We start from the raw sequence: 25,772 nt of genomic DNA, 5'->3' as shown, positions 1-25,772 counted from the left end.
TGTTTTGTCATAGCCTTATTTATTTGTTTACTAATGTTCAAAGTTTTTTGTTTTGTTCTGGTTTTTTTTTCTATGATTTGAATGTTCTCCGGTTGCCTTTTCTCCAGCAAGCGAGCGTCCCTCCTTCCTGCAGGGAGGGAGGAGGAAAAGGGAGGGGAGGAGGATGCAGGGTCAAAGGTCGGCCTCCTCCGCGCATCAACCTGCTCCAGCTGAGTTTGTTTTCACGCATAGCAGTGAACGCCTCTCTTTAGTAGGCAGAGCGAGTTAGTATTTCTCCTCCGGTGATGCTGAACACGGCGGACTTTGAATATTTAGTGACTCTTGTTGGTTCCTGATCAGACAGCTGAGAATGTCCAGATAATCTGTGATAGGAAGACACGAGCTGAACAAAAGTGACAGATATCGATATCTGTAATGTGATTATACTTTTGGGGATGACCACTGCTGCTTGTATACAATATGGAGAAGGACTGCAACTAAAGTTTGTTAATTAATTAAGACAAAAATGTCAGAAAACCGCAAATTTCCCAAAGTAGATGCTGACATTTCTATTATTATGTTTTATCCAACCGACAGTCCATAATCCAAATATAATCAGTTTAATATCTTTGAAAACAAGCTAATATTAGCATCTGAATGCTTGGAACCATTGAATTTCTGCTTTAAACATTGCTTAAACCACCTACTTATTTATCAATTAATAGACTAATCATTGCAGCTCTAAAATTAAGGTGATCATGTGATCAATAATGCAGATATGAAGACAAACAGCTGCTCGTGATCATTTAACTGTAAAGCAGCGTCTCAGAAACACGAAGGCTTTACGATGATATTGAAAAAAACCAAAATCTAAGTCGGTCTGATGTTGTTTTATATCACTTTATCAAGTCTGCTCAGTCATATCAACGTGTGCAACGTCACACACATTAAAAACAAAGAAATAAACCGGAAAAACGCGGACAAAAACAAAAGCAGCTGGTCAGCAGTAAACGAAGCTGTTAAAACCTTGAACTAGTCTGGGTTGAAGGGTTCATTAAGCTTGAAATAAAACGTATTTCTACCTGCTCTGAATGGTCATCCTCTAAGGTGTGTCTTCATAGTCTCGATATGATGAATTGTATAAATGAGGATACCGGTGAGCGCTAACAGTCAAAGATATTAAAGGTGTTGCTCTCTACTGTTCACACGAAGAATGAGGAATAAAGAGTTAAAACCCCGCCCACGTTCACACCTCCACACACCTGGCCGATTACTGGTGAAAGTGATTGTGATGGTCGTTGTTTTTTGAACTGTTTTGTACCGTTAAATGTGTGATACCTGCTGCTCCGTACAGTCCAGCAGTGTCAGACGCTGTTAGCAGATCCAACGTACACTTTGTCTGAAGCGTATTGAGGGTTCAAGGTCACACAGGATGCTTTTTTTCTAATTATTTTAAAGAGTGAACTATTTTGTGTGCAGTTTTTTGGGGGGTTTTTTGCACTCCAGATTACTCTTCTTTTTCTTTTTTTTTTTATCTGCCTGCTGCAAACTGAAAAGTCACATTATCTAAGCTGTCCAATCAGATGGAAACGGCGGCAGGTAGAGATGCTTCACACTCAGGTTTCCAGACTTAATACACAACTTCCTGCATTCAGATTTCGACAAACTCAAACCTCTCACTCGCACAATGTCAGATTTTAAGCGACTGAACAATTTTTTTGAAATTGTTGCTTTTTTTTCTTTCTTTTTTTTGAAGCAACAGGAGAAGCCATTCAACTGTCTCGATCATTGACGATTGAACTGAAATGATGGATTTAGGGTTTGTATCTGTAATTACTTAAAAGGATTATTCCTGTTTCTGGATCTGTTTGTTCTGCTCTGCCTGCAGGTTAATGCCCGGAGGAAGAAGAGGGTTTTTTTTTTGGTTTAATCGTACGTCAGATAGTCACAGTGTCGTCGAGCTTTTTGGTCTCGGTGTGAAGACATAAATATCCTGCTTGAAAAAAGGTCTCTGAAGACGTGAAGCGAGAAGCTCTCCTCTCCCAGCTCATGTGTACATGTGTACTATACTGAGTGACTACATACTGTAAACTACGTACCGTGCAGTTTAGACTATACTGTTTTATTTTTTTTCTAATTGTTGAAGCTTGGTGTGGTGAGCGCTGCCCTCCCTGCTTGTAAATGAGACGTTCTGATTCGTTGAACTGCCTTCACTTCTCTTTTTTTTTTTTCTCCATCTGACGTTTTTTGTTTTTTTTTTAATCAAAAGCGTGCCTACTCACCGTCCCACCGAGGGATCCCACTGTACAGAACATCCCAGAATATCCCCTCTGCAGCACCCAGCAGAGGAGCATGTGGGCGAGTGTGTTTGAGTGAGTGTGTGTGTGTGTGTGTGTGTGTGTGTGTGTGTGTGTGATGGATGATGGATGATGTGTTTGTGTGTATTGCCCACTGATCTCGGACTGCGAGTTTCCTCCACAGGATGCTGTGCGATACTCCGGTCGGTTTCCTCGCTGTTCTTGTTGTCCAGAGTAATGATGACTAGAACGTTTGACTTTTAAGTTTGTGCTGAAACGGATCTTTTTTTGTAAACGATGTTTTGTGTCCATGGAGCTTCTGATCATCTGAATAATTTTTTCCCCTGTCCACTTTTTATTTCTTTTTGGTTTCTTTTTTTTGTTGTTCTGTACAGATGAAAATCGGACAGTTTGTTAATAATAATAAAGTCTGCAAGGTTTCTATTCTACCGTCTGGTTTGTTTATTTCTAAAACATCTTAAAAGCACAGCAGCTGTTTCTTTATTGTCTGTTATACATCTTATTCCTCTGTGCTGTAGTCCTCCGTCGTCCAAAAACTATTAAACACATCAATGAACCGCATCGCTGCACTGGGTGACATGTTCCTTCATCACCATGAAGACACACACTGTAGTTTAATTTTGACTCAATTCCACACACGTCATCCTGCAGCCAGAAATACTCACTAGAGCAGCAAATGTGGATCCATCCGCTGCTGAAAATAGTCCCCGAAAATTGCGCCATTTCCTCCTGTTTGAGTAACGTTTGCTAAAAACTACAGTGGCCAGCTGAAAGCATATACAGTACTGTGCAAAACATTTAGACACTGAAAGTAAAGTGAGGATGCTTTGAGTAGTTTTTATTGATCAGCTAACTTGATACAAAGTTGAGTAAACGGCAGAAACTTAAAGTAAATCAATATTTGGTCTTTAAACCAGCAGCAGTTCTCCTCAGTGTTTCAGGTTCTCGGCAGGTCGGTTGTTCCTGCATCTTTGAGAAGTCGCCACAGTTCTTCTTCTGTGGATTTCGGTGTCTCAGCTGCTTCTGTCTCATCATGTTAATCCCAGACTGACTCCATGATGCTGAGATCAGAGACCATCTGTTGCAGGACTCCTTGTTCTTCTTGTTGATGAAGATAGATCTTTATGACTCTGGTTGGATGTTTGGACTCGTCCTGCTGCAGATGATCAGACTGATCACCCTGATGCTGCTGCATGATGGAGAAGAATCTCAAGTGTCTTAAACTTTTGCACAGTTTTGTATTTGTGAGTAGGAAGGGAAGTTAGACTTGAGACAAACCAACTTATTGCTGGTTTTGGTCATCTCATGGAATTTTTTGAAAATAAATCTTGTCCTTGGTATAAATGGTAAAAATGGCATGTACGTATGTGTATACAGTACATGTGTGTGTATATATATATATGTACATACATATACGTATGTGACTGTATTTCTTCATGTGTGTTGTCTGTTTTGATGTGTGTGTTCTGTCTGGTCTGTGGAGGCTTCAGACTGTCTGACAGATCAGTGTTAAATTCTTCAGACTGAAACATGTCAACCTCACAGCTTCTATTGAACAAAACTACAGTTTAGGACTCGAACATTTCAAAACACGTGAAAATACCTTCCGGGAAGATTTAACACAAGACACAGAACAGACATTATAACCTGCACATGACACAGTGTCGGGGTAAACATGTTTATTGTACGTGTTGAACAGAGTTGTTTTAGCAATAAAATCAGAATAAAAAGTTAATCTGGAAAAAAAACAACAACAAAAAGAGCAAATACTGACTCATAAATACTCCCAGTTTGTACCTCTGTTATTGTTATTACATTAAAGTCACAGAGCTGAGCATCAGTTTTCTGAAAGATAAATGATCCTGATGATTTTTCAAAAAAAACAAAAAAAAAGGTTGTTAAACATTTTGTGCTGTTTTTCAACTATCTGCATTAAAAATCTTCAATCTACAGAACAAGTTGTGACTGTTTGCTCTTTTTGAATAAATGATTAACAGATTATTCACTCTGAGAACATTTAGGAGGCACAAACTGGGGCGAACCAGAACCACAGTGGATCTTGAGTATGAAACATCTGAGATGTTCATGGTCAGCTGTAAACACTGAGTACACAACAGTTAAAGTGGATTGTAGTAGTACAGAGGTTATATTGCATTCACCAAAGAAAAAGATTAAAGCAGTTTATTGAAATTATGAGAAAGCGATCTCATAATTACGAGATCTTCATTTCATAATAATGAGATGTTGAGATAGCGATGAGACTATGAGATCCTCCAAATTAAACAACAAAATACAAAAACCTGCTCTCCAGATTCCATGATTCTGATCTGATGCCTAAATCAGCTGGGGGACATTGTTTGTTTGTGGCTTTAAATCACTGTTGAGAAATAAATACATTTCATGATGTGACAAGGCTATGGTTAGAGGAGGGGTTCACAATTTTTCAGGTGTCCATATGAACAGTGAAAGAGGTTTTCCTCGCTGTAATCATTCCTCCTGTTCATACTGGATATTAAAAGATCCTTCAAATGTGTTTTCAATGGAAGTGATGGAGGCCAAAATCCACAGTGTGTCCACACAGTCATTTAAAAGTCTCTGTGAAGCTTATTTTCAGCGTCATCAGTCTGAGTTAGTCATAGCAAGTGGATATCTGACACATTTACAGTCTTTAGTCTTACAGTCATTTTTTAGCATCAAATTCCCTCTTTGTGTTTCCTCGGACAGTGTTTCCCTGTTGAGCTGCAGGTGGAAGTATAGTAACAAAAAGAGGAACTTTGGCACTAAAAAGACTGTAACGTTGAAAGATATCTACTTGATTTGACTCATTTGGACGCTGAAGCTTCATATTAGCTTCAGATAAACTTTTAAATACATTTTTGCACAGAAGGAGGACTGTGGATTTTGTCCCCCATCACTTCCATTGTAAGGTCATTATGAAGGGATCTTCTAATGGTCAGTATGAACAGGAGGAATGATTACAGCAAGAAAAACATGTTTCACTGTTCATTTGGGTGCCTGACTGTTGTTTTAAGACAAATTTGAAAAGTTGTCTTTTAAGCTTCAGTCACCATCTTTCTGCCTTCAGTCCAGCGAAAAAACACCACAAAAAATACATGATGTCATTGGTCTGAGACAGGTAACAAAGAAACAGCAGAACACTCATTTGTTCAGTGCTGCTGTTTTAATATTATATACAGCAGGTGATTTGAGGGGGGATGCTATCGCTCTTGTTAGCATGTCTCTGAAATATCAGCAGCCCAACTGTGCTGTGTATTGATAAATCTATGGCGCTGTCCGTGGTGCAGAAGTAGCAGACAGATTTGTATTTGTGCCTTCTTCTCTCAGTCCTGCCCTTCTGTCAGTTTTGTCTTGGATCTATAATAATCTCTAAACTACATACTATAAATACTCAATTCTATACTATATTGTAGCCTGTATAGTCTAAAGAGTAGTGACATCTTCATGATCAAAGTGACAAGTAGCAACATGTAGTCGTGAGAGAGTGAGAGTGCAAATCTGTAGCAGTCTGAGAATTAGCATCCTTGAATTCATCAGTAAAGACCTAAATTGAAGTCAAAGAAAGAAGGGCTGGTTCAAAAATGACCTTTAGTCTAAATTCTAGCTGCAGTTTACTGATTATTACCTCCTATCACATAAATGTAACTTTTACCTCAACAAAACACCAGACAGAAGCCAGTTCTCCTGACCAAAGGACAAAATTATTTACTTTTACTACTTGTGATGCTGAAAGCTTCTGTTGGGTTAAACTCCTACACACTAAATATTCTACAGAAATGTGGCTACAGTATATACAGTTATAGTTTTACAGAAGAAGTTTAACAGACACAGTAAGTTACCTACAAAGAGGCAAAAAAACACAGTGGTTCGACACCCCTCCCGCCCGCTTCATCCCCAGAAAGACTTGTTTATCCTGCCCTGCAATTATTACATAATCGCCTTCTTCTGATACAGTCAGAGGTCTTTTTTTATTCACTTTAAGATCAGAAACAGAACATCATGATATAAATTCCCACCTTTGACCTGGTATTTCTGATCTGACTGCGCTATATTGATTACATAAGTCAGATTGTTTTTGGTCCGACTCAAACTTTAAAGTCCAACTGAAATGAAATAGCATGATTTTCTTATTGCTACAGCATACCTTTGTGCTCTACAAGTCACATGTCCTTTGCTCAGCTTTGAGGAAAAAAAACAGCACAGAAGAGACGAAGAAGATGTCACAAAAACTTCAGACAAACCACACAAAGGCAAGATCTATAGTATAGTTTGTCAGAAGTGTTTTCAAACTGTATGGTTTGGTTTTACATAATAAAAGACTTCAGGGATGAGGACTAAGTGACTAGTTTGTCCAATTTAATAATTAAATATATGTCTGGCAAACCACTCAAAAGCTTGGAGGCTAATGGTTCAGCATTTTAAAGTCTGTGACAAAATACATTTATTTAAAGTCACCCTCCACTCAGAAATATGTTTTTCTTCTTGTTCCTGAAGTTGGATGTTTGAGCTTCTCTGTGCAAAATGATGTGTGTACAGAGTCTGTTTCACCTTCATCTGCTAATCTCTGTGTTCACTAAAAATCTCAGTTTAAGGCGTGCACCTTCGAGCATGATTTGTGACATCACAACTAGTTTTGGGGCCAGTCGTAGTCCTGTATGCAACTTTTATACAAGTGTGATGTGGAAACTGTGTGATGTGGAAGGAGGAGACATCTTTTGTCCAGCAGTTAAACCTCTGAAATGAAATATATTTGCATATTCATAGATTCCGAATTTTTAATGAGGGAGAATGATAGATATTATTTTAAGGATTTTAATGAGCATTTAGCAGCCCTGTATTAGTATTAGCTAGTTAGCTTGGTTGTAAACATGTTTGCACCTCCGCATTGGCTTCATTTTACAGCCTCAGAGGTTGCCGCTTGGTAAAAGCACACACGGTGGCGGCGTTATGCCGGCTTTGTTTGGTTCAGTGTTAAAAAGCAAAGGTGGTTTAATGACGTATCTTCTTTATGGCTGTAATGCAGGATCTCTGTATAAATGAGACTACTACATCACCAAGATTCTGGCATCATGTATTTTCAAAGACATTTACCCTTTTTTTCTTTTCACAAATAATAAATATTAACCATATATAAAAAATACACTTTGACCTGATTTCAGTTAGACTTTAAAACTCTTCCTTACTGGGTGAATTAATACCGTATTTCCTCAAATAAAAGAAACTCCTAGTGCCTGCTGCCTGTTATATAATGTGAATGCCAGTTAAGCATAATGTACATTTCCATCGCTTTAATTTAGCTGTAAATATTTTAATAATAGTGGCAGCAGCAACACTGCATGAGTAAGCCGGCGAGCATACATCCGTGAGCATGCTACCTGCATACTACAGCTAAGTGGTGCATTGCCAAAACGTTCCGGGTGGAACTCAAGTGCTAGAATTATTGTTCCACACGTTGGAGTAAGTGGATTACCGGTAATGCAGTAAAAAAAAAATGTAACAGAGCAACCAAAAGCAGATGAGAAAACATGGAAGCTTCATAATAAAATATGAGCACATATACTTATCAAACAGAGGGAATTAGAAATAAAGGCGTCTCTGTAATATCAGCCTGCTTCCAATAAAGGCCTGGTACCGTCTGATGTTGAGGTTAATAAAGGCCGCGGACATAATTCTGAGGAAATATGATATAATGGAGTAAAAAATCTGCACCAAACCGTAATCAACCCTGATGAATATGAACCCTCCACCCGCCCATTCTCGCCTTAAAACTCGTACGGAGACACAAGCAGGGTGACCTTGGTGAGGTAGCGGCCCAGCAGCGAGTGGCCCTCCAGCTCGCTCATCTCCACCTCAGCCTCCAGGGTGGCGGGACCCTTGACGGGCGTCACCAGGAGAAGGGTGCCTGTCTGCCGGCCCGAGCGCTGCACGCTGAAGTGTCCTCGCCCACTGCCGCCAGCCAGGCCGAATCGCAGCGTGTCGCCCAGCACACGAGCCGCCGACACACGGAAGAGGACGCGCGGGGCGGACATGTTGGACACCACAGGCAGGAAGTGGAAGGAGATTGAGTTTGGTGCCTGAGTGCACGCCTTGTCTCCCAGCATGCATGGGTTCCTCTCACAGCGCCTGGAGGTGAAGGAAACACAAGCCCAGTGGTGTTTTAGGGATTAAATAAAAAACAGAATGTCGGCCCACATCCTGAAGACAGAATTATTTCAGTCAGACAAAAACATCATTTACTGACTACAGTAATTAGTCATGAGAGTCACTAAATGAACTGAAAAATACACTTTTCATGTCAAATCTGTAACCACCTTTTGGCTGAAAGCAGAAGCACTACAATAAAAAACATCTTACACTATATTAGATGCAACTTCATAAAAAAAGCAAGGAATAAATTGCTAAGAATGATTTGAAATAATTGAATAACACAAAACTGCTGTACAGTGCCAAATAATTCAACAGTACCATGCATCATACATCTCATAAATACAATACTGTAAATTAATTACTGGTTAAACTGATGTATGATGTGTAGGTGTGTAGGATGAATGATTTTTTTTTCTAACATGCTCACAAAAGGCAGCTAACATGCTGATGCTAAGCAGGTTTAATGCTCGGCATTTTTAGTTTTATTAGCATGCTAACAGTTGCTAGCACTAAAAACAAAGTACAATTTAGGCAGATGGGAATGTCATTAGTGTTGCAGATATTTAGTCAAAAACTATTGGATTAGCGGAGCATTAGCCACAGCATGACCGGAGGGAAGCACAGCCAGCTAGCCTTTGCTAGCCTCCCAGCTAACGTTAGCCCCGGCTCTCCATGTGGATCCAACTGGACCACTGAGCCCCAATTTGTTATTTGGGTTAAAGTGGGAAGAAGCAGCGGGTCTGACGGGCAGCTTGAGTGAAGTGGAGCCTGCGGAGGAAACACCGGGACCGTCAGTGTGAAACAGTCCATCAAGGGAAACACAGTCAGGCGGCGGAGGAGATGGCGACATATCGGCCTCTCAGATTCTTTGATACAAAGTCGAAGGCACAAGACTGTGTACGTAAAAATTACAGGGTAGAAGTTAACTACGACTCTGAATCGGTAAGAAACAGCCAATCACTGAGCTTAAAAGTCGGGCAAAAGCTAAAGATTACCTTGTTGAGAAATCTACAATCTACAGAGTGAATCAGTTTACTTTTCATTTCTCAGCAACACATTTTGATTACAACTTCAGTGATGAAGCATTTTGAATTTAGTTTGCTCTGATTTACGCCCACGGCTTCTTCTCCATAGCAACAGCAGCCGAGGGGCTGTAGTGTTCTTAGCTGTCCACCAAAATCACAGACAAAATGTGATTTCTCAGACATGAAGTTGAAATAATGTAAACTGGTGGTCAGAATATAAACCTGTAGGATCATGACATCATCCAGGAGAGTTTCCATGCTCAGTAATGTTTAGGAGATACTTCGAAGAAATATTTGAAAGGGGAACACAGAATAAGGAAAAACACTCCAGGAACTGGCGCTAGTTGAAAAGCCATCAGAATGATCACATTTCTATCTAAGGGGAATGGGTGAACTAAATTTCATGACAATCCAACCAAAAGCTGTTGAGACATTTTACTCAAAACCACAAATGTCAACCTCATGGTGGTGGCATGATAAAAAAAATCATGAGATCCCCCCCAGTCTTCAGGATTCAGACCTTGAATGTCTGCATTAAATGTCATATCAATCTATTCTGTGTTTGTCGACATATTTCAGTAAACAGCAGATTGACCCCTAGAGCCACGCTGCTAGCGTGGCTAAAAGGCATTTATGAGTATTTATATACCAAAATTAATCTCTCAAAATTAAATTACTTGGGAGCACTTGGTGATTTACAGTGACTAGCTAATCATGGACCCCAGGAAGAGTAGCTGTTGCCTTGGCAACAACTGATGGGGATCCAAATAAACAATGTACAACTGCTCTTGACCTTGACAAGTCGTAGTGGTTAGCGGAGCAATATTATGGGTTGTAAATGTTGTTGTCAGTCAGCAAACAGTGCATGTCTGCGGTCGAAGTGGCTGGAATTCATATTCATTTCTCCTTCCTCCACAACTTCCTGTCTCCTCAACCATTGAACAACTCTGAACTATTGTTATATCAAATCCCTCAACAATGTAATCAAATCCCTCCTGAAATTAGACTGGTCACATACTGGGTTTCATTCAGAAATAGTTCAAATTATAGAATCTAAAACTGTCATTTCATTGTGTCTTTAAGGGTACATGTTATTTTATTCTCAAATTAAAGTCCCTAATTTATACAGAGAGACAAAGTGAAACCAGAACTTCCAGGTTCTGTTCCAGACATAAGAAAACCTCATTTTAAAATCACACTGATGGTTTAAAAAACACAAACAACTAAAAATCCAGCCCTGGATCATTACATTACTCAACAGCAGTGGTGGAAAGTAACTAAGTACATTTACTCAAATACTGTACTCAAGTACAATTTTAAGGTACTTGTACTTTACTTGAGTATTTCCATGTGATGCTACTCTCTACATTTCAGAGGGAAATATTGTACTTTCTACTCCACTACATTTATTATATAATATCCACTATATATTTATTATATATTATATAATATAACAAGCTTTTAAAATACAACACATTGTTAAAGATGAAACCGGTGGTTTCCAACCTTTTTGTCTTTTGACGTCTTACAAAAAGCAGTGTGTAGTCGGGGTCACATTTCACATGTCTATGAGTTGTTAACAGCTCCACCAAATAGTGATTTTTCCCTCTAAACTTCTCACATGCTTTCATTTCAATGAATGTTCAAATGATCCAATATTTCAGCAAAAATCAAAGATTAGAGAAAAAGTCCAAAAACTGAAAACAGATTTGTGTATCAGAACTTTGTTTTTTCTTCTTTCCTCTCCCATTAATCATCTCACCACCCCTCAGATTTATCTGCTGACCCTTTGGAGGGGCCCAACCCCTAGGTTGGGAACCACTGGACTAAACTAGCTAACTGTATATAAAGTAGTGTAAACTAGCTCCACCTCCAGCAGCTACAACAGTAACATGCTGCTCTAACACTGATGCTTCACTATTAATAATCTAATGATGTCATATATAATAATATATCAGTCAGAGGGACCAAACCACTACTTTTACTGCAATACTTTAACTACATCAAGCTCATAATACTTATGTACTTTTACTGAATCTGAATACTTCTTCCACCACCTCTCAAAAAACAATTGAATATAGTTAATTCAGTATTTCTATTTTTAGCAATTTTTCCTAGATCATAAATCCTAGATTGAAGGGAAAGAAGCAGTTTTTGACTTGAAGTTAGAGCCAAGTGCTTCTCAGGCAGATCGAAAACCAAACATAACCCCAAACCTGACCCTGCATGTGGTGGAGCTGCCCCCCCCCCATAGTCTGTCAGTCTGCATTACTGCAACATAAACTCATGATTCAGCTGTAGGGATAAATCAAAACTCCATAGCTGCTTTGGCAAACAGTTTAGTTCCTGTCTGCCACCATAAACATGCTTCACACCTCTTGACCACCATCAGCTGATCAGCTGACTGGAGTCTGGAAACCCCAGCAGGGCGTCTGAAGCCAAACCTCAGTCTGTCTCACAGCCCAGTTACTGTTCGAGGGAGGGAAGCTAAATGACGGGGTGAGGAGGGAAGTGGGTTATATGGAGGTAAAACTCATTGTTCTCAAATCTATCTCTGTCCCTCTCATTTTGTCTTCTGAGGTGAGATGTTTATATGTTCTTTGTCGTATCTGCCCAGTTTGAATTCCTTCTCTACTTGCTTTGTTTGCAGTTTGATTGTTTTATTCAAACTTGAGATGTGATTTCACTGTAGTTTATTATAAAGCTGTTAGCCTGTTAACTGCTAGCTCATATCCAGAGGCTCAGTGAGTGAATCTTTTTATCCACATCTGTTGACCCACCAGGTTTTTAGGCTAATTGCAAAATAACTGACATCTGCAAATGTGGTGTAGAGATACGCAGCGCTGCAGCGGTGAAACAAACATTCTTGTGACCTCAGTATATGATAGAAAAGGCCAGAAAGTAACAAACATCTCTGGATGAAGCTACTGAATCAGCAGAGGAAAGAAGATTTGACGTTCTGCTCTTACATCGGTGATGTCTTGATGTACGTGGCGTTTTTCATGTGAGGACACTCCACCGTCACGCACCGGAAACCTCCGTAGGTGTTCACACACAGCTGATCCGCTTTGCAGTTGTGCATCCGGTTTTCACACTCGTCGATGTCTGAGGACAGAAAGACAGCAGAGACGAGAGTCACAAACACACACACCTCTAACCATTCCCCCTTAACTGACGAGACGAGCGTCGACCTCTGACCTGCGCAGCTGCGGCTGTCCGTGGCGAGGTCGTACCCAGCTGGACAGAAGCAGTGGAAGCTGCCGGGTGTGTTTACACACTGATGGACGCAGAGCCGGCCGGGCTGACCGAGAGGAAACAGACGGCACTCGTCGATATCTGAAACACACAGTGTCAGGGTATCTGCAGGAAAAGTCTTACACAAAGCATCGACTTCAGTTCCCTCACAAAAAGTTCTTTAATATTGTCTCTGTCCTGCAGTAAACAGTAACATCAGTTGAAAGTTTTCTTGTATGTGTTTGCAGGCTGTCAGGAGACTTTCTACATCTATAATTACAGTGAGACTGTGGATTGTGCTGCAGGAAGCTGTTCAAATCTTCATCTGGAAGTAACTAAAGCTGTCAAATAAATGTGGAAGTATAAAGTAGCATCACATGGAAATACTCAAGTAAAGTACAAGTATCTCAAAATTGTACCCAAGTACAGTACTTGAGTAAATGTATTTAGTCACTAGTAGAAGCAGGAGTTATAAAAAATGTATTCTTATATATTTATTACCTGTGCAAATGTTGTTGTCGCGGCCTGATATGGTGAAACCCACATCACAGGTGCAGCGGGTGGAGCCCAGGAAGTGAGTGCAGTGAGACGGACGGATGGAGGAGGAGGGAGAGGAGGATGTAGGTGAAGATGCTGCTGCGGTGGAGGATGAGGAGGAGGAGGAGGAGGAGGAGGAGGATGCTGACAGAGCAGCAGAGATGGGGAGGGAGGAGGAGGCAGAAGCAGCAGGAGAGAAGGAGGGCAGAGAGTTTCCGGTGTTGTTGAAGCCTGAAAAGAAAAGATAAAAATAAAACATCACACATTTACTGAACCAGTATCAATATTATATTCACTTAATGCTCGAGTATCTTATTTACGTCTGCACATGGGCTGCTGGCCGCTCCACTTCAGAGACTCCAGGCACACCCGGGTCCTCGGGCCAATCAGTTCGTAGCCTGGCTTGCACAGGAAGTGGACCTCGTGTCCGACGCCAAACACCCGACCCAGTCTGCGGCCGTTGGCGGGGGTCTCTGGTTTGGGGCAGGATGCTGGGAGACAGACAGAGACGTGTTATTTCACCTTGTGAGCTGACGTCGATAGATATCATAGATAGAAACGGCTCCAAAGATTAAAAACAGTGTCAAGTTTTCCTCTTCCTAACATGGAAATACTTTCCATTGAGTGACAACAACGCTGTTATTAGTCTTTGGAGCCACTGCCCTAACCCGCTCTTACATCACTAAACAAAGTGTCGTTCCTCACCGTTCTTGCTGATCTTAAAGATCGCCATGGTGCTGTTGTGTAGAGCGCTCAGCTTCTTCCTGAGGGAGCGCACGCCCTGCTGGTACGACGCCTCGTGGGCCGCCAACATCTTCTCCACCTGTCGCAGCGAGGTCAGCAGGTCGTGAGTGGACGGACAGTCCTGTGGGTTGGAACGAGGAGAGGTTAGAGGTCAGACTCTGATGTGTCCACATTAGGGATGTGCAGAGATCTCAGTATTTGTATTTGTATCTGTATTTGTTGAGGCAGCAAAAATTATTTGTATCTGTATTTGTATTCGAATAAAAATGGAAAGAGGCTTAAAAATCCTGTTTTTGTTTTTCAGACACTTTTAATTTTAGAAAATTAAAGTGTTACAATAAGTGTTCATGAATAAACTACCTTACGAAGGAGGTCCCCACATTGGGTCTTGAACTGGAGTCTCCCAGATCATAGACGACTGAGCTGATTACTGAACTAAAACTTTACTCATCGCCTCATTGCAGACAGACCTCTACCTATTTATACACCCATAACACAGAGACAGCACACCATGTAATGTGTAGGGAGGAACTTCAAAGGTGATTCTTGCTTTGCACTTTTCATTTATTGCCTATTTTTTATAACCTAACTTTGTGGAAAGGAGAAGAGGAACAACAGGTTATGGAGAGTCTCTTGGGACGCTGAAGCTTCATATTAGCTTCAGATAAACTTTTAAATACATTTTTTGCACAGAAGGAGGACTGTGGATTTTGTCCTCCATCACTTCCACTGTAAGGTCATTATGAAGGGATCTTCTAATGGTCAGTATGAACAGGAGGAATGATTACAGCAAGAAAAACAGGTTTCAATGTTCATTTTGGCTCCTGACTGTTGTTTTAAGACACTTGAAAAATTGTGAAACCATCATTTAAGATGTAGATTGTAGGAGTTCAAAATGTAAATCAGACTTGCTTATAATAAATCCTCGTTAAATGTCACTCATGTTTTCTCCAAAACTACAAATGTGGCTGATTTACCGTCTCATTGAGGAGGAAAGACAGTTACGCACACTGTTTACATTTATTTGTATAGTTATATCCAGAAGAAGAAGAAGACGACTGACTGCAGTCTGTCTCTGTGGGTTTCAGGTGTGAGGTCTATACATAGAGGTGAGGTTTTCAGAGCCACGGCCTGCTGCAGTAACACCTGGGTGAAAATTGGACGTGAGCCCGCCGCTGACCTCACACTGTCGGATAAAACACCTCGCTCAACATAACACAGCACAACACAGCTGCAACATAATGAACTTCTGTGTTTGTGTTTTTGGTGAAAGGAGGCGTTTCTCTGTGGTTTGATACAGGCTGTCACCCAGCGCTGCACATAAAGGAGGGTGAACTCCAGTTCAACCCGTTTGGACGGCTCTCACAGTACATTCAAGCACAGTTTTATTTACTGAAGGAAAGAACAAATTAAACTACAATTAGATTAAATAATACAGCATGATATGTTTTGACGTTCACAGTCAGATTATCAGTGAATGAAAGACGCCTGCTGTGATAATTGAAAGACACTCGACACATGAAACATGTTTCATAAGCCTGACAACATCCTAGAATATGTTTATATTATCTTATATCAAGGTAGCAGCATTTATTTTAGTTAGTAACATATTTTTAGCAAAAGATCACAATGGAAAGAATGAAATTAAATAAAAACAATTATACAAACAAAGATAGAAAGAAAGAAACCTATAAAAATTGAACTGGAACAAAATTTGTTTCAAAATAAATAAACTTAAAGCCAATAATAACGGTGACTATTAACAACTCATATGCTAATAGAAGCTACTTGATTAAAACTGGTAGTACATGGTACTTTCAAATTAATTAATTTACTATTTTTAATTGATTTATAAATATACTGTATAGACTTATAGAAGAAATGAAAAAACTACAAAGTTGTAGTTTTTTAGTTGAGCTGCGGTGGAAGTATAGTAACAAAAAGAGGGACTTTGGCACTAAAAAGACTGTAATGTTGAAAGATAAATACATTTTTGCACAGAAGGAGGACTGTGGATTTTGTCCTCCATCACTTCCATTGTAAGGTCATTATAAAGGGATCTTCTAATGGTCAGTATGAACAGGAGGAATGATTACAGCAAGAAAAACATGTTTCAATGTTCATTTGGGCTCCTGACTGTTGGTTCAAGACAGACTTGAAAAACTGTGAACCCGTCTTTAAAGAATTTTTATTTTAATAGTCCAAAGAGCTGAAAGTATTCAGTAAAAACAGCAACAAAACTGAGAAAAGAAAGAAAATATAACTTTTTTTCTTGTCTCTTTAAATCATCTTGTAGACTCAAAGAACATGTTGTAGGACTCAGTGGAACCACAGTAAATAAAAACTAATCTACCACTAAATATAACTGATCTCACTGTCATATGAAGCTGCTGTTCTCACCTGTGCGGAGGACAGCTGATGAAGACATGTCATTGCCATAACGACCACAACAAGCTCCATCCTGGACAAAACCTCCATCTTCATCCTGATGAACTTTTCTCAGCTTGTCTGTTTCTTCTTCAGCTCCTTCTCAGCGTCTGCAGATCTAAATCATCTCCTCTGCTTCTAGCTCTTTTCGAGGGCACTTGCCAAATTTCTCCTCCTCCTCCTCCTCCTCCTCCTCCTCCTCCTCCTCCTTCAATCCTCCATCAAATATTTTTGAGGCTGGAGTTTGAGGAGGAGAAGGAAGGAGGAAGAGAGAGCGTCTCCCACATCTGGAACACACTCCCACTCTTTTGATCCATCAGCGTCCCCAGAAATAGATTCACAAATTATAAGGAGAAGTCAGCTGACAGAGGCGTCTTTTAATCATCACCTGCAACACAAAGCAGCTAAACTTTGGTGTCTATTTCTAATTCGCTCCCCGGCTGAGGAATGTGACTCTTGCTCCAATTATAGCAGCCTAAAGTTCCAGTTTATTTTTTAAAATACTAAACCTGCCATCTTGCAGGATAACGTCGTGTGGTTCCTAAATGACAGGGTGGCCATATCTGATAACCTCGCCTGGATTATTATCCCCCAGCTGGAAAACAGCTGCAGGGATCCTGGAAGAAATGTTAGAAAGACCCTGAATGCACCATCATGTAAAGTCATATATATATAAGCAGTGGTGGAAGAAATATTCAGATCATTTACTTAAGTAAAGGCAACAATACCACAATGTAGAAATACTTCATTACAAGTAAAAGACCTACATTTAAAATCCTACTTAAGTACAAATATAGAAGTATAACCAATTAAATGTACTTAAAGCACTAAATTAAAAGCATTCATTTTGGAGAAATGAGCCAGTTTGAACTAGTTTAGTCATAAGAGTCATAAGATAAATCTGAGAGGTCTTGAGATGACAGACTGGGTATAAAAAAGAACAAGCGTAGCTGTATATATTTGGATTATATTTCCTTAATCTTTTGAGTTTTTGTGGAATATTGGAGAGTTTTACTTCTTTGGGCCTTAGAAAGTTATTTATTTGAAACCATGTGGGGGGAAATGTCTCTTTGTAAAGGCCCGCAAGCCAAAAAGTTTGGGAACCGCTGGTTTAATCTTTAATAATACAGTATATTTTATAAACTCATCATTATGTTATTATGTTATTTGTAGAGCTTTGTCTTAAAATGACTCATATGTAAATATACAGTACTGTGCAAAAGTTTGAGGCACTAAAAGTAAAGTGAGATTGCTTTGAATAGGTTTCATTGATCAGTTAACTTGATACAAAGTTCAGTAAACAGCAGAAAGTAAATCAATATCTGCTGTGAGCAGCTTTACCTTTGAAACAGCAGCAGTTTTCCTCTGTACACCTGCACACAGTCTTTCAAATATACCATAAACCACTAGATTGATGTCATTATCTACTGCCAAAGACACAGTAAAAGCTCCAAAAAGTGGCTCTTATAGAAAGTTTATACACACCTTGAAAGTCCTTGAAGGATTGTACTTTTGAAGACTAAAAAAGCACAATTAAAATCAATCAAAAGCTTCCTCACAGATCAGTAATCCTGCACAAAGTGATAACAAACAAGTGATAAAAGCATTAACTTAAAGGACGGGTTCACAATTTTATAAGTGTGTCTTAAAACAACAGTCAGGAGCTTTTAGGAGTCTTTTTAGTGCCAAAGTTCCTCTTTTTGTTACTATACTTCCACCGCAGCTCAACAGGGAAACACTGTCCGAGGAAACACAAAGAGGGAATTTGATGCTCAAAACATGCTAGTAGATTAGCTTGCTAGCAGAAATGCTAGCTTGGCTACGTGGGTTGGTCACATGACCCTCTCCTTGCAGGTCATAGTTGTCTGTCAAGAGTCTCCTCTAGAAATAGCTAAATCACCAGAATGATGTTTGACCTTTGTGTGTTCGGTCCAACCATAATGTGCAAAACACCAGTCAATCAATCAATCAATCAATCAATCAATCCATCCATCAATCCATCAATCAATCAATCAATCCATCCATCAATCCATCAATCAATCAATCCATCCATCAATCCATCAATCTGAATGTGTCACCAGCAATTGGTGAGATTGCACAAGTTAAAATATTTAAAGGCATGTTAAAATAAAAATATAAAATATTTACAGTAGATCTTGGTTGGGTTTATGTGCTAATTTCACATTTAACTCACAGTATTTTATATCATGATAACGGTTGAGTATAAGTGAAACATTTGAAATGGTTTCAGTTTGATTGTGTGGTTTCTGTGTGCAGTGTGCCGGACGTCCACCAGGTGGTGCTTCAGTCTTTCATTTGAACCTTTGTGTGTTGCAGAAATGTTTTGTGTTTTTTTTACAAACTTTTAGCTGCTGTTTTAATCTGAACCCAAAGAACGTTTCTTCAGAAACACATGTGGCTGAGCTGTATTTAGGAAAATTATTATTTATGTTGGTGAAGTCACTAATTACAGTCTGAAGCTTTGATTCTTGATTGATTCTTGCAAAACCACATGAAAGCCGAGAGGTCTGAAAACATTTGCTGTCATGGTTCTGTCGTTGACTCTGGAGACTCTTGCGGGTCTCTTTGGATTCCTGGGTCGCCGTTGTCCACCAGATGCCCTCAGACTTCTTCTTCTTCTTCTTCTTCTGTTTTGTGTGTATTGGACTGTGAGGGACAGGGCTTATATTGAGTTGAGTTTGTTTTTTTAGACTCTTTGTGTTTTTGTTCTTTTGGCTTTTCTGTGTTGTATTTATGTTGCCTGGTCATGTGGTTTTTCTGTGTTTTCCTTGTGTGTTTCTTCACTCCTCCTGTGTTCGTGTGCTCCTCCTCTCCCCGGTCTATCAGCTCCCGGTCTGCCCGTCTGTTATGTTACCTGTTCCTCATCTGATTACTTTAGTTCCTGTTTTATTCTTGAAATGTTTTCTCCTTGTGTTTTGTCACCTTTACTTCCTGTGTTTTCCCGCCTTTGTTGATCACCTCACATGTTCCACCTGTGTCTCGTTTTACTCACCTGTGTTCAGTTTGTTAAGTCTTGTTCTCGGTTCAGTTTCTGTCGAGTCCATCGTTAAATATTCTACTGACTGCCTGCTGTCTCCTGCGTTTGAGTCCACCTGCTCCGCTCACCTTATGACAAACACAGTTTCTGTTTGTTTCTCAAGTCCATCTAGATTTGTTTGACTCGTGTTTGGTTTATTGTTGCTTCTGTTAAAGTGTTAAAAAATGACAGTCAGCTTTTATGAATATTGCTCTGTAGTCTTCCAACGTATACTAAAGTCTTTTTGTACCCAGAGTTACTTTTATGCATTTTGTTTATTTGTGCATTTTTTCTTTTTCTCCAACATTAGAAAATGTCTAAAAAGTGTATTTAACTTATTTTTGCTTTTTTATGGATGCTTCATCTGTGTGTGCGATAACTTTTATACAGGTGTGATTATTCTGTACATGTGTGTCAGTCATAGGCTACTTTCAGGGACAAATTTCAGACTTCAAACCAGTTAATTGTCCTATTGGGCCTTTAAATGAGGAAATAGTAGATTTTTTGGGTCAGTGGTTCAGATTATGGTTAGGGTAAGTCTCCAGGTAATGAATGTAAGTCTATTTATTGTCCCCAAAAGTGACCTAGAACAACATGTGTGTGAGTGTGACTGACCTCTATAAGCCTCCATTAAGCAGAGGGATTAGCTGCTTGGACAGTGACAGTTGGATTAAGTCGAACAGTGGCTCTGAATTGTGTAGAAAAGCAAAATACACCTTCATCACACTGCAGGTACTGGAGTTACCACGGCAACAGGACTGATGATTCAGCTCCATCCAACCCGAACAGGTTTACAGTGAGCTTCTGGAGAGATCGCCCTGTTGGTCAGTTTATTCATAGTCAGTTTATTTATCTGAGCAGACATTACATAGACATGATTAGATTAAACTTTGTGTTGCAACAGGACGCAACAAATAAAAACGTAGGTCTAATAAGAATGGCTTAGTTATACACTATGTTACTGTATGTATGATTCATGTGTTTGTGTTGTGAAAATTTCAAATATGTTGAACTTTGTGGACAACAAAACAGTCATCACTTGTGCTTCTGAATTTCCAGAACTGTATGACAACAAATTAGCTTCATATTGAGACCAGACAAAAAAGATATTCACCAGATTTGTAAGTTTGAGTTTCTACTGCTAGCAACTTTAGCATTGTAGCTTGTAGGTTTTATTACAAGTCAGTCCATCAGGTAATCAGATGAGATAAAGGTGAACCGTACAGAGCTGTAACTTGCTGTGCCGACTGTAATGTGAACAGACCTTTACTCTCCAACAAGTCCTTCAAATTAAATGACCATATTCGTGGTTTGATCATGTGACTCCAGAACGACACATAGGAGCGTTTTCTAATCTGGTGCCTCTATTGACAGTAATCAGCAGGACGACATCATGTGTCTGTGTTTTACAAAACCGTCACACATCACTGTTAAACAATTATGATGTTTAATGATGTGACAGCGCTGTGGTTCAGGTCTGGTTATGTTTAGGGAAAGATCATAGTTTGGGTTAAAATGATCACTTTGTTAAGGTTAGAGAAACATGTGGTGGGTTAAAGTGACTTCTTCCTTAAAGTTAAGCCACCTTTGTCGTCATGGCTACAATAATAACTACGGGGTTAAGGTTAAGGGACGATTGTGGTTACTGTTTTTAAAAAACTGTCCTGACTCGCAGTTGGAAACAGGAAACAAACAGCAGATTGTCAATAAATCTCATGTGTAGAGACAAACCAACGATTAACTGATCTACTATCAAGTATTGTGTTTGTATTCAAAGCCTGATGTATCTTATTCCTCTGTTGTTAAAAACACATCAATAAGCCACATCGCTGCACTGGGTGACATGTCTTCATCCCTGAAGACAACGGTTACTTTAGTTTGTTTAGAAACGGCTCCAAAGAGTAAAAAGTGATAATATAAAATATAGAAAGTCCCCCAACATATCCCTCAAAGAAGATGATTATGTTTGTTTCAGTCTTCATCTCATCTGTCCAAACTTCTTCATAAGTGCTGTGTCACATGTGATCATATGATACTACACACCATTTTAACAGAGTTTTGAACATGTAGTATCTGTTTACAAAAGAAAACAAAGTTATTGACACACAAACATGTCTGTATGCAGACTTATATAATTTAATTGTGTGTAGGGATGTGTAGAGAGTCTAGTATTTGTATTTGTTGAGGCAGCAAAATTATTTGTATTTCAATAAAAGTTGAAATTGGCATAAAAATCCTGTTTTTGTTTTTATTACACTTTTAATTTTAGGGTATTTAAGTGTTCATCAATAAACTATCTTTCAAGGCAGGTCCCCAGACCGGATCTCCAACTTGAGTCACTTAGATCGTAGACGTCTGTGCTGACTACGGCGTTAAAGACAGACCTATAACTATTTATACACCCATAACACACACAGCACAGTGTTTAAGGTGTAGAGAAAAACTTCAAAGGCGATTATTGCTTTGCACTTTTCATTTATTGCCTATTTTTTACAGCCTAACTTTGAAGGAAGGAGAACAACAGGTTATGGAGAGTTCTTTGAAAGTACTTCACGTGTGTCTGTAGCTCAGTAAAATATTCATAAAAATCCATTATTTGTGGTTTTCTGAATACCGTATTCAGCTCCAACCCTAGTTGTGTGTGCTGTTAGGAAACAAACAGGAAATGAATGAACCACTCACAGCTGGTTTAAAAACTGTGTGCATGAGAGATCTCAGACAAACAAACAATTATTAAATCTGTAGACAAACATTCTGCTTCCTCTTTCACTTTCCAAATTTGACATCGCCAGCTGCAGCTTTCCAGAGTCGCGGTTTGATTGACAGCTGGCTGAACTGGTTCATACACTGCAAGCATGTTAAGTAATAAAAATAAAATACATGCAAATGCTAGACTAGTGTTAAATGGAGAACAGAAACAGGTGAATTTGTGAATTTTTGATGTAAGAAACAGGATTTGTAACCTGTAAACACCTGTGTGTGTGTGTGTGTGTGTGTGTGTGTGTGTGTGTGTGGCACTGCCCTGTGGTCTGATGGATAGACCCTCATTCAAATGCATGCTGGGAAGCTGTTAACTGGCTGCTGATGGAGGTTAACTCCAAGATAAATGAGGAAGCCCAGGAGACACCCCGTCTCTCCTCATCATCATATCTTAATTAGATAGGACAGCTTTAATTAAAATGAAATCATTTAATGGATTTTGTAATTAAAACAGAGTTGGATGACGGCTGGTCGGTTGGGCCATCGGCGCCTTCTCCTCCTTCTGATCAGGGTCAAATAATGAACACTGACTAAACTTAAACTTGGCTTTCATCAGTCCATCCTTACCACACTTTGAATAAATGCACAATTTATTTATATAAGTTAAAGTTTTATTGATTGATCGATTACTTGTGTGATTGGTAAAATGTCAGTAAATCGCACGTTCACAGAGACCATAATTAATCTTCAAAATGTCGACCAACAGTCAAAAACTCAAAGATAATAGTTTTTTATTCAACAGGAATATGAAAACCAGAAAATATTCATATTTGGTGAAGCTGGAACCAGTGAATTTTTGCTATTTTTACTCAAAAATAGCTTGAACTGATTATTCAATCATCAAAAACGTTGCTAATTAATTTTCTGTCGGTCAACTAATCGATTAATCGACCTCCGGTATCTCTTATAAACACTTTTCTATCAGATTATCAAAGCAAATCTAAAAGTTTTGATGTAAACTATGAAAGTCAAAACTTCAGCTTTCATCAGGGGGCTAAATATTTTTTACTTAACGGAGCTTTATTTCTCACGCACCCCTCCTCCCCCCCGTCCTGCAGATAAATGAACTAATCCCCCCTCCTCCACCCCTCTCGGCAGAGTGTTAGATGGTACATCCCACTGCTATACTCAGCGGTCACCCCTCTGCCTCCCTCTCTCCATCAGTGAGGGAGGATTCAGTCAGACACACACACTCTCTGAGTCGACAAGTCTTCTGTTCCTCCTCCTCCTCCTCCTCCTCTTCTTCTGTTGTTATGACCCATTTCAGGAGCGACTGCCACAGAGACAGACGTGAGTAACACACACACACACACACATACACACACACACACATCACAATACACTGTTAAATCCAAGACATGCAGATGTGTATGTGTGTGCCAGGTGAGTGCATGGCTGCGCCTGTTTGCATGTGGTTTGGAGTTTTTCTTTCTCTCTCTCTGTGTGTGTGTGTGTGTAGCTGATTCACTAAGGCGACTTCAGCTTCATCATATGTGTGATCATGTGAGGACACAAGTATAGAAACAAGAGCTGTGTTGAGAACAGACAGAATTGTCCTTTAAGCTGAGATGTGGGCTGTGCAGAAAGAGGATCAGCTCACATGATAAAGATATTCTCAGTGTTATATTTCATTCATCAGGAGCAGAGCATGAGGGGATGTTCCTCTGTTAACTGTTGGGACCCTGCAGGGGAAAGCCACACACCAGATACTAGAGTTCTGAGGTAGATGCTGATAATATATGACAATGACATACTGGCACATATTAATTTTTTACACTGATGCATTTTTGATAAAGTCCAACTGAAATAAAATTGCCTTTTTCTATCAGCTCTGTAAATCACTTCTCATTTGAGAAAAAAAAATCACAAACCAAAAAGGATATATTTATATTTTAAATTCTTTGATTTCATAATGGTGCCCCTTAGTTTTACATTATTTGATTAAATACCATTACGTTGCCACACCTTACATATCTTGAGTCCTTATTTCCATTAAGCAAATCAAATCTTTGCATAAAGCGATAATGTGTCGTTCTGTCATCAGCAGAGCAGACGGTCACACTGAGCCTGATTGCATCCTGCTACTCAACACAAAAGGCACAGAATCTAAACAACAACCCACATTAGCTTTCCTGCTAAAGTCTCCTTCTTATCTAACTGACAAACATGAACACACGTTCTGTCCTGCAGCTTTATTTGTTGAACAACCCACTAAATAAACATTCACCACTGACGTCAGTTAGCAGGCTGCATAGCTAATTAGCTGCTCAACTGCAGCACATTACACAGCATGTAAACATACCTGCAAATGTCTCGTTCTTAATCTTCAATACCACTGCTAACAACTCACTGTCTGTCCATGACTTGTAGCTACAGCAGTTTGTTTACTTTGTCTCTTTTGTGTATGTGACATCAGTAGCCTGACAGCTGCTGTCAATCAAACACAGATGCTGACACGCCCCCCTGCTGTCTGAGACAAAAATGAGCATTTCTGATATTTCCCCAAAGACCTTTTTTCTTCATTCCAATAATACAAAACTATTAATAATATATTTTTTTAAAAACATGATGGCATTATTTTTGACCGCAAAGAGGGATGATTAAATGTGATTTCAATTGGTGTTTTTTTAGTCCCCCTCCATTGAAAAAATAATTTCCCATCTTTTTCCTTCAGTAGGATGTTTGAGCTTCACTGTGCAGAATGATGTACTGTATGTGCAGAGTTTGAAGGCTGTTTTCACATGTATCTGCTGGAAAGTTTCTCTGTGCTTATCAAAAAATCTGAGTTTAAGGGACGGTCAAGATCATTGAGATTTTTGAGTAGCACTTTGTAAACTCTGTTTTTAAAAGTGCTCTGTAAATAAAGTTATTATTATTATTAATGTGTGGTTTGGAAGCCAATCCTGGTCCAGTATGCAACTTACACAACTGTGATGTGGAAACCTGAAGCCTCCAGTGCACAAACACTGAGAGTAGACTTTACAGTGAAGGAGGAAACATCTTGTGTCCAACAGTTAAACTTTTGAAATGAAAAATAATTGTATATTCATAGATTCTGGATTTTTCAATGAGGGAGAAGGAGGTGTCATTTTAAGAAATTTAATCAGGTAATTTGTGTTTTTTAATAGAAAAAAACATATTAGACACATCTGTCTGTTTCTTTGAAGGGCTGTTGAGGATTTGGTTGGTTTCAGTGTTAAATGAGGAATCCACAGATTTAGCATTGCACTCATATAATATTATCAGATGTACGATGAACAATTTAAAGAAAAATGATCAAAACTGATGCAAAGGTAATTTCTTTGATGAAAACTGTGCTAACCATGATGAAGATTAGATATCCACTTCAGCCTCCACACTCATTACCAGCGAGTCAAGTTCAAGGTTCTGTTTATTCATCCATAAAATTATGGAAATGTCAGCGCACACATCCTCGTCATCCAAGGTCACAGATGAAGAACAATATCAGTGTTACAGTTTCCAAAACAGGCTTGAATGTGGCTGCTAACATTTCAGCAGAAGCTGTGATCACCGGGGTGTGAAGAA

At 39.3% G+C, this 25,772-nt stretch overlaps 2 protein-coding genes across 2 annotated transcripts in view; one reads left to right on the top strand and one right to left on the bottom strand.

The window, feature by feature from the left end:
* Positions 1 to 5,003: 5,003 nt before the first annotated feature.
* Positions 5,004 to 16,526, bottom strand: LOC137183638 (fibulin-7-like). Its single transcript, XM_067590831.1, has 7 exons — positions 16,403 to 16,526; positions 13,964 to 14,123; positions 13,579 to 13,749; positions 13,223 to 13,489; positions 12,686 to 12,823; positions 12,457 to 12,592; positions 5,004 to 8,438 (listed from the first exon to the last, which is right to left on the bottom strand). The coding sequence occupies exons 1-7, from the start codon at positions 16,484 to 16,486 to the stop codon at positions 8,078 to 8,080; spliced, it is 1,317 nt and encodes a 438-aa protein (XP_067446932.1). The 5' UTR covers positions 16,487 to 16,526; the 3' UTR covers positions 5,004 to 8,077.
* Positions 16,527 to 23,395: 6,869 nt separating this feature from the next.
* LOC137183648 (RNA-binding Raly-like protein) overlaps positions 23,396 to 25,772 on the top strand; it is a 67,773-nt gene continuing 65,396 nt past the window's right edge. Inside the window, exon 1 of the mRNA XM_067590842.1 lies at positions 23,396 to 23,516. Within this exon, the coding sequence (XP_067446943.1) occupies positions 23,480 to 23,516 (37 nt within the window). The 5' untranslated portion in view covers positions 23,396 to 23,479. The remainder of the gene's footprint in view (positions 23,517 to 25,772) is intronic.

The sequence above is a fragment of the Thunnus thynnus genome, chromosome 5 (genome assembly GCF_963924715.1).
Source record: "Thunnus thynnus chromosome 5, fThuThy2.1, whole genome shotgun sequence".
In the NCBI taxonomy this organism is placed as follows: domain Eukaryota; kingdom Metazoa; phylum Chordata; class Actinopteri; order Scombriformes; family Scombridae; genus Thunnus; species Thunnus thynnus.
The sequence above is the reverse complement of the archived record's forward strand: the minus strand, read 5'-3'. Positions and strand labels throughout refer to the sequence as shown.